Genomic DNA, 9,608 nt, shown 5'->3' on the forward strand with positions numbered 1-9,608 from the left:
TGATCTGCTTACTCCAGCACACCAAATGTTTTGTTTTGTAAACCATCATCAGCAGTTCCTTGTCGCTACACCCTGGAAGGAGGTTCACCTTCTGACACAATCTGCTGTGAAGGCCCATTGGAAAAATCTCCGGTAATTACCTGGGTCGAGAGGACATTCATTCAGCTTTGCAAACTCCGCTGCCGTTTTCCCTGTCAGCACACAGTTTGAGCTGCGCAGCATAATCGGCATCCTAGGGTGAAACAACAGCCGTGAGTATAGGGCAGGAGGAAGGAAACGCGGGCAAACGCTGCGCTGGTCCCGGCGGCCGCTGATTACCTGCCGATGGGCAATGCGTTGCGGATTATGCGCTGGCTGCCTCTGGTGTACTCAATGTCCACGGTGATCGGGGCAGAATACGTCATGTCTCTCAGACGACACTGAGAAAGGATGTTAGAAATAAATAACTTCACTCAGAGAGAAGGACAACAGTTTCATATTCTGGGAGAGATTAGAAAAATTATTCAATGTTACTTTATTTGTCACATGTAGTCTAGTTTAGTTTGTTGTCACATGTACCATCGAGGTGCAGTGAAAAAACCTTTGTTGCATGCTAACCAGTCAGCGGAGAGACCATACGTGATTACAATCAAGCCGTCCACAGTGTACAGATACAGGATAAAGGGAATAACATTTTTTTTTATTTTTTTTTTATTTTATTTTTATTAGCAGTACAGTAAATCACATTAATACGTCGCATATATCTTATTACATTATGTTGTACCACTTCATTTTTTGAGCTTTAAAAAAGATAGAAATAAAAGAAGTAAGGAAAGTAAGCAAGAATCGTGAACGTGCAGGAAAGTGTTGGGAGAGGAGAACCCCTTAGGGAAGGAATTAGAGAAGGAAGTAAAGAAAAGAAATAAGACCCTAGAAAGAAAAGAAAAAAAAAGAAGAAAGGAAAATCAATCGCTCTATTGGAACACAAAACTCCGCAAAAAAGGATATACCAACCGTGTTTTTATTTAAAATTTATTTTATACCCATTACCAGGTCCTGGTAGCCTTTATGTTTTAACTTATTATTGCACCTTATGCTTGTAATAGTTCCATAAATGCAGACCACGTCTTTTGGAAGTGATCTGCTTTGCCTGCTAGGAGGAGTCTCATCTCTTCCAAGTGTAGGGGGAATAACATTTAATGCAAGATAAAGTCCAGTAAAGTTCGATCAAAGATAGTCCGAGGGTCTCCAGTGAGGTAGATGGGAGGTCAGAACCGTTCTCTAGTTATTGAGAACAGTACCAAGGTAGAGTGAAAATCATTTTTGTATACAGTTCAGTCCAACTATCACTATACATAAGCACACAGATATATCTTAGATAAGCATCTCAGATGCAGAACATGTATATTGTAGTAGTACACTGAGACAGTGGACAGTCACCAGATTTGGCACCATTTTCAAATCCTAGTTGTTATAAATGGAGAGTTCTTAAAAATTGAGTGACTAGGCTTGATGTGATATGTCACCCAGACACTCATCGCTCCCAGAATGTGTTCCCGTTGTGTACAGAGTAAATAGAACAATCCCAATTACATCATCTGGAGATACATCTATCCTTTGAGGAACAATACAATAAATGAGAGTAGAGAAGAATTAGGTGCCACCGTGAGAGAGACACACAAAAAAACTGGAGTAACTCAGGAGGTCAGACAATATCTCTGGAGAAAAGAAATAGGTGATGTTTCGGGTCCAGACCCTTCTTCAGATGGGGTGAGATCGTGCACTGACACAAGGTTACGGGGAGAGTTCCCGCAATGAAGCAGGGTCATGGGGAGAGAAACTGCAGTGAAACAGGGTCTTGGGGAGAGTTTGTGCACTGAAGATATCTCAGAGACCAGCCACGCAGAGCTCTGGGTGTAAATACTCTAGGCTTGCAGTGCTCACACATCCCATCCCAATCCTTTCACCTCTCTCCTCCCTGTCGCTGTGCAGCTCATGGGCACCATCACCCAAATGCCAGTGTTGCTGCCCTCCCCACCCGTAGGCATGGACCACTTGCCACCACCCTCCCATTCTTCCCCCCCCCATACCGCTCTCCAACACCCACATCTGCCTTTCACATCAGTGAGCACTGCTTGTGAGCCACACTGAATTATGGAGCAGAGCCCAAGTCAAACGGCGGGCAGTGGGAGTGAAGGGGAGAGGGGTGGGAGTGGAAAGAAATAAAACAACGTGCTGGTGGAACTGAGCGGGTCAGGCAGCGTCTGTGGAGGGTCTGTCATATGTCAGGCAGCATATAAGTGTGGGGGGGGAATGCCCTAATTGCTAATCATAATTAAACCTGCTCTTTCTGAATCTGCAATAGCACACTTCCTCTGAGATTTAGACTTTAGGTTTAGAAATTTAACACGGAAACAGGCCCTCCAGCCCACGCTGACCAGCAGTCACCCTGTACACTAGCACTATCCTACACACCGGGGACAATTTACAATTCTACTCAAGCCAATTAACCTACAAACCTGTACGTCTTTGGAGTGTGGGAGGAAAACGGAGCACCTGGAGAAAAGCCACGCGGTCTCAGGGAGAACCTGCAAACATGTAATCAAGATCGAAACCGAGTCTCTGACGCTGTAAGGTAGCAACTCTACCTCTGCACCACTGTGCCGCACTTAAGCACAAGATCTCAGCACAAAGCATATGATTTAAGCTGTGTTGAACCCTCACTCACTGAAGCTGCTGTGTGTGTGCAAATGTATCACCATGCCTCCATTACTGCAGGGTCTAAGTCCTGGAACTCCCTCGCCAAGAGTTCCTTACCCACATGGACCGCAGAGCTCAAAGTAGCGTCCCCCTCCCCCCCCTCCACCCCACCTCCCCCCACTGGCCAAGGGCAACGCGGATAGTAAATGCCCCTAACCAACAACAGGGAGAGTTACTAATAAGAACTCCTCATACTTGCTCAGAGAGGGAACTGCACTGTACCTCGTGTGGGGCCACAGGCCGGGTTACATTGAAGCTCTCTTCAACATCTGGAACACCCACATAAATATTCAGGTACCTAAAATAAACACATTGTTCAACATTACATTGATGATGATCACATTTCAATGGCTTAATTGACGATAGAGAATTTTGGTGCCGGCACTATAGAAATGCAATCCTCGATGGTTTTATATTTAATGCATTATTACAGCTGGAATCAATTGAACTCTGCCAAGGTGTAATATCATTTGTCGCTGGTCTCTGGCGCTAGAGAGCAGCAACTCTACTGATGCGCCTCTGTGGAAACAGAAGCTTTGCCCAGAGGTGGAGGGTCATCACTTCTCTTCCCACAGATTTTGCTTAACCGACTGGGGTTTTGAGGCATGTCCGTTTTAATTTCAGATTGCAGCATCTGCAGTTTCCTTTCCTTTTCCAACCATACAGGCAGCATCCCCGTGGAGGGGAATAGTAAAGATCAACACTCACTTCAGATACCACATGGGGTCAGCGTCGCTGGTCACCTTCTCATTGGCTTTCATGATTTTCTTAATCTAGAGGAGAGCAGGGGAGACAGTGAGGGGGAAGAACAAAGTGCGGGAGAGACAGAGAGAGGGCAGAACAATTTGCGGTAGAGGCAGTGAGGGGGCAGAACGGACTGCGGGAGAAAGAGGGCAGAACAGTCTGTGGGAGAGACAGGCGGGAGAGACAGAGAAGGCAGCTCGGTCTGTGGGTTAGCCAGTGGGCAACAGAACAGTCTGTAGGAAAGACAGTGAGCGTGAGAACGGTCTGTGGGAGACAGTGAGCGTGAGAACAGTGTGTGGGAGCAGGCCGCAGCTGGACACTAGCATACCTACCTCCACATTTATAAAGTAGTTGAAGGAGTCGATATGCTGCTTCACCAACCCCTTGACCTGCAAACAAAGAAAGAAGAACTTGTTCAGTCAGCGAAACGCACAGACATGGATCCGGAAGTGGTGGGGACGAGGGAGGAAGGACAGACACCTGTGGCCATGCGGAGGGAATGTTTGCCTACCGAGTGTTCTTGCAACAGGAGGTGCCGAGTTACCAGGTACTTGCGGACAGAGAACAGAATAACATTTTAAAAAGAACTCACGCGCTACAATGGACTGGTTTTGTTTATTTTCTAATTATGTTTTTGCACTAATATCTTGTTTTGTTTGCAGTCTTCTTTCTTTAAGTATTTTATGTAATTTCTACATGATTTATGTATAATCTGTGCACAATTTATATGTGATTTGTGTTTTTTTGTTGTTTATTGTCTGTCTATGATACTGTGATACTGCTACAAGCAAGATTTTCACCCTATCTATTCCCCTCATGATTTTATACAAATCTCCATGATCAACCCTCAGCCTCCTGCGCTCCAAGGAATGGAGTTCTAACCTGTCCAACTTCTCTCTGTAGCTCAGGCCCTCGAGACCTGGCAACATACTCGTAAATCTTCTCATGGAAAGGGTTAAATCTTCTCCTGGGAAAGGTTAAATCTTCTCATGGAAAGGGTTAAATCTTCTTCAGAAGTGACGGCGCTGCCCAAGCAGCTGCGGCTCTCCTGCAGTCCGTCTGTCTTTCCCTTTTTTGTTTTCAATCTTGTTAGAAGTATGTTTTAGTCTATTTTTAGTTGCAGGTCCCTGGTTGGTGACCGATTTACGGGAGCTCCTGCAACAGCAGCTTCGTCCGCTGGACTGGACGGTAGCGGCTTTGTCTGCCCCGAGCCGCGTAGTTTGAATTGGCCCGTTCGCGGAGTTTACAATCGGCTGCGGGATTTAACACCACCTGGCGGGGGCTTCAACATCAAGAGCCTCGATGCAGCGGGAGAGCAAGCAAGACATAAGACTTTTTGCCTTCCATCACAGTGAGGAGGTGCCTGGAGATTCACTGTGATGGATGTTTGTGTTAAAATGTGTTCATTGTGTATTTTGTTGCTTTTTTCTGTCATGTCTGCAAGGTACGCAATTTCGTTCAAACTTAAAAGTTTGAATGACAATAAAGGAAATTCAAATTCAAATTAGGGGTGGCACATTTTGATTATCTACAGGGAACAAATAAAACACAGCCACCTTTCCATCTTCCAAAACACACTGGAATTGTAAAGGTATAAATTCCAACATTACCTTCAGAAACGCAGGCAGCAGCTTCCATTTTTCCTAAAAGGAAGACAAAACACAGAAAATCAAGAACAATTCACAGCTAAACTGCCGCAAGATAGTTATGATGAAGCCAATACCACATTTCCACTTTGTGGTAATGTTTCAGGTGATAGGTGACATTGATCAAGTTTTTGGGTCGACACATGATCACTAAAAATGTAAAATAAAATAATTTGCTGAAGCAAGTCAGGCAGCATCTGTGGAGGCAGAGAAATGGTTCGTATTCCAGGTTGTAATCCTGCATCAGGACAGTGTGTGGAGAGAGGATGGGCAATACGAAGAGGCTTGAGGGAGGGGGAGAGAGACTTGGTAAGTTCTCGAGTGAAAGGAGCAGAATTAGGCCATTCAGCCCATCAAGTCTATTCAATCATGGCTGGTCTATCTTTACCCCTCAACCATATACTCCTGCCTTCTCCCCATAAACCGACACCCGTACTAACCAAGAATCTACAGGTATCTATAGCTGTCTTTAAAAAATCCATTGACTTGGCCTCCACAGCCGTCTGTGGCAATGAATTCCAGATTCACCACCCTCTGACTAAAGAAATTCCTCCTCATCTCCTCCCTAAAGGAATGTCCTTTGTATTCTGAGACTATGACCTCTGCTCCTAGACTCTCCCACTAGTGGAAAGATCCTCTCCACATCCACTCTATCAAGGCCTTTTACTATTCGGTAAGTTTCAATGAGATGGGCGGAAGCAAGTGAGATGGGTGGAGCTGGGTGACGGAGCGCAAAGGGAAAGAGGGGTTGGTGGGTGGAATGGGGAGAACGATGGGCAGATGGAGCTTGTTGGGGGCTGCGGAAAGTGTAAGGCAGTGAGAAGAAACACAGGCAGAGTGTGAGGGTGATGGGTAGATGGAAATGGGGAATGGAGAGGGACCCTGGGAGGACCGCTGGGAGTGGGGGCAGGAACACGGGAAATGGGTTACCTGAGTTTGGAGAGTTCATAGCTCACACCCATAGACCACCCAAGTGGAGTGCGAGGTGCTGCGGCTCTCGGCTGTGTTTGCCCTCACAGCGACAGCGAAGAACAGGGCAGGCAAGTGTGGCAATGGGCAGGGGGAGTTGAAGTGACATTGAGACAGAAGTTGTTGAAGGATTCCTCCCACTTTTTACAAGTCAACATGCAGCCATTGCCCTATCGTTGTCCCGACTTCTCATCAGCTCCCTGGAACAGTCCTTGTTCCAAGTCGACCTCCGTCGATGCTGCATCCGCCTGCACTTGCCAGCAGCTTGTCTGTTTTATCACCTTTGCTACTAACATCCACCCCGCTCTCACATTCACTCTGAACATCTTTGGCCTCTCTCCCTTTTCTTGATCTCTCTGTCTCCATCTCAGCAAACTAGCCACTGACATCTACTGTAAACCCACTGATGTACACAGCAATCTCGACCACACCTCTTCCCACCAGGAGTGTTGCTGACTAAACTACCCTTTGAAATAAGCTATATAATTCTGAGGTGTTTAGGGTTCCCCATGTCCTGTGCATCTATGCTGGTATATCACCACCCCAGGCAATAACCTTGTACATGTGCTTTTCAAGAGAGTTAAATTTAGCTCTTAGGGCTAAGGGGATCAAGGGATATGGGGCAAAAAGCCAGCACGGGGTACTGATCAACATGGTTGATCAGCCATGATCATATTGATTGGTGGTGCAGGCTCAAAAGGCCGAATGGCCTACTGTGGCACCTATTTTCTATGTTTCTAGGTCTCCTGTAAGAACACCATCCATTTTCCATAGCTTCTCCATCTCTACTGCATCCGTTCTCGAGATGAAGCTTTCCGTTCCAGGTCACCTGAAATGTCCTCCTTTTTCTGAAACCTGGCTTCCCCCTGCTGCACTTGAAGGAGACCTCACGGGCACTTCATTTCCCAAAAGTCGGCTCTGCTCAGACCTCCAGAACAGAGATAGACTTCCTTTTGTCGTCACCTTTCACCCTACCAGCCTCCGCATACAGCACATACATCATCTTTGGACATAACTGCTAGTCACAATGGGATCCCATCCATCGTTACATCTTCCCCTTTCTCCATCTCCCCCATTTTTCGGGGACCACTAGTTACCTCATCTGTCCTCCCCTAACCCCTGCAACACTCGTCCCAGCACCCCCTCCATCCAGACTATAACAGCACTTCCAGATGAGGCAGACTACCTCCTTCCGGGGCTCACTCAAAAATCTGGAATCACTGCCCTAGAACCACAGCAGGGGAAGAATTACATTGTAGAATGCAGATTCCATCTTCATCGCACACGTCTTTCCAAAATCGAGGGGTTTCAAAGCAAAAGCAGAGCAAAAGTAATTGTAAACAAATGCCCTGAGGTGGCAGTGGGAGAGTGGGAGAGTATGGAGACCGTGCCGGGAGAGGCCATGAAGGGGAGGGGATGAGATGAGGGACATGGGAGTGGGAAGTGAGGGGAGGAGGGGGGAGCAAGAGAAGAGGTGGTAGGGGGAGACGTAGGGGAGGGGGGAGAGAGAGAGAGGGAAGGGGGGAGAGGGGAGGGAGAGAGGGGGGGGGGAGAGAGAAGAAGGGGGGGAGGAGAGAAGGAAGGGGGGGGGGAAGGAAGGGGTGGGAGGGATGGAAGGGGGGAAGAGAAGGAAGGGGGAGAAGGGAGAGAAGAGGGGGGGAGGGAAGGGGAAGAGGAGGAGAGACGGAAGGGGGCGAAAGCGGGGGGGAGAGAGTGGGAAGGGGGAGAGAGAGTGGGAAGGGAATGAAAGAGAGGGGGGGAGAGGGAAGTGGAAGAGAGGGAAAGAGAGAGAGGGAAGGAAAGAGGTAAAGGGGAGAGAGGGAAGGGGAGAGAGAGAGGGAGGGGGAGAGAGAGGGAGGGGGAGAGAGATGGGTAGGCGGAGGTAGAGAGGGTAAGGGGAGGAGAGATGGAAAGAGTGTGGATGGGGGACGATAGGGTAGGGGGGGGACGAGGTGAGACAGGGCTCGGGTCGCGGCGACGCAGGTTCTCCGTGCCCCCCCTCACCCCTCACCTCGATAGCGCAGACGGGCGCCGCCAGCTCCGCGGGGCCCAACTCCCCGAACTCGGCCACCAGCAGGTCGATGGCCACCTCCATGTCCGCCCCGCAAACCCGTCCCCGGAACACGCGGCCCCGGCAGTGGGTCCGGGCGGCGGAGGGGGGGGAGGAAGGGGAAAGAAGGGGCGAGATTGGGGAGAGAAAAGCAGAGAGGATGAGGGTTGAGTATAAGGAGAGTGGGGAGAGATGAGGCGGGGGGGAAGGGGAGAGATGAGGGAGGGGGGGGGGGAGATGAGAGATGGGGGGGGGAGGGAGAAGGGGGGGGGGGGATGAGGGGAGGGAGGGGGGGGGGGGGGGGGGGTGTCTACTGTAGGGCTGTGTGGAGTTTAGGATTAGCTGCGACCTGTTCTGTCTCTTAATTCCTACTATATTTTTCGGTACTGAGGGAGCGCCGCACTGTTTGTTGGGGCGGTACTGAGGCTGTTCAGCAACCTCCCAGCACTGCTGGAGTAACGCTGATGGAGTGGGCAAGTTATGTGGTGCATTTGTTCAACTGGTCATGAATCTGGACGAAAATGTCTCAATAGGATGGATTTAAAGGGAGTATCCCAGCATCAAAGCCCGGACTACAAGAGTGCTAAACAGCTTCCTGCCACAGGCTGTGAGGCTGCTAAACAGTCACTCTGTACTCACAGTCACCTGATTCTGAGGCTTGGCACGGACACTTTAATAAATGGCACTGGCCACTCAAATCAGCTGCCCCGGACATTTTTATGATTGGTTTTACTGTATTTTAACGTTGTTGTTTTACCTGCTTTTAACTATTTATACTGTTCCATCAGGGACTGGATTGTTTTTAGTGTTATTATGTGTGAAATGTTTTAAATTTCATGTGCACTCCGGTATTCCCTGGGAAACGTCTTTTCATTTTGCACTGTACAACTGTTGCTTGAAAGATGACAATAAAGGTTGATTGATTGATTGATTGGGCCAAACGGGACTAGCACAGGATGGGCTGAAGGGCCTGCGTCCACACTGCACAGCTCAATGACTCTAATAGTGGCAGGTGGGAAAAGTCTCCATCTCCTTGTGACCTCTTCCATCGGCTCACATCTGTTTACCAGCTTGTGTGTGGTCCGTCTGTATAGGGGGGGATGCACGACGCAGCTCAATCCATCTGGAGGACATGGCAGCTTCCGGCATACATTGTTAACACACGAAACAGTACTTTCTTACCTGGCCAATTTTTGCGCTGTAAATAATTGTGGAGGGTGATATGAGCGCTCTGAATCAAATGCTCTAGTATTTTTGCTCTAAACCCGAGCTCCAAGGTGTAAGCGGCCGAATGGGTCAGCGTTGTCCGGCCACGGCCGCCCTCCCCCTGTGTGGCCGCACTGTCACGGGCTGCGGGTTGGCAGCGTCCACGCACGGGGACGAAAACCCAGCAACGTCCCCTTCAGCTGCAGCAGAGTTGGGGACAGTCTGGTCTCTCCACCCACCCAGAGTCACTGACC

The 9,608-nt window shown here is 48.8% G+C and overlaps 1 protein-coding gene across 2 annotated transcripts in view; it reads right to left on the bottom strand.

Annotated features, from left to right (window-relative positions):
* The window catches only part of polr3b (polymerase (RNA) III (DNA directed) polypeptide B), a 56,598-nt gene extending 48,347 nt beyond the window's left edge, over nt 1-8,251 (bottom strand). Inside the window, exons 1-7 of one of the 2 annotated variants that reach the window (XM_055650487.1) lie at nt 8,110-8,251; nt 5,094-5,126; nt 3,816-3,872; nt 3,448-3,512; nt 2,962-3,037; nt 319-419; nt 141-232 (exon numbers count right to left, since the gene is read on the bottom strand). In XM_055650487.1, the coding sequence (XP_055506462.1) occupies nt 141-232; nt 319-419; nt 2,962-3,037; nt 3,448-3,512; nt 3,816-3,872; nt 5,094-5,126; nt 8,110-8,193 (508 nt within the window). In that variant the 5' untranslated portion in view covers nt 8,194-8,251. Of the gene's footprint in view, nt 1-140; nt 233-318; nt 420-2,961; nt 3,038-3,447; nt 3,513-3,815; nt 3,873-5,093; nt 5,127-8,109 lie in introns of those variants that run through there. The other variant, XM_055650488.1, reaches the window with a different exon arrangement.
* Between the last annotated feature and the right edge of the window lie 1,357 nt (nt 8,252-9,608).

This window comes from Leucoraja erinacea, chromosome 19, assembly GCF_028641065.1.
Source record: "Leucoraja erinacea ecotype New England chromosome 19, Leri_hhj_1, whole genome shotgun sequence".
Lineage (NCBI taxonomy): Eukaryota > Metazoa > Chordata > Chondrichthyes > Rajiformes > Rajidae > Leucoraja > Leucoraja erinaceus.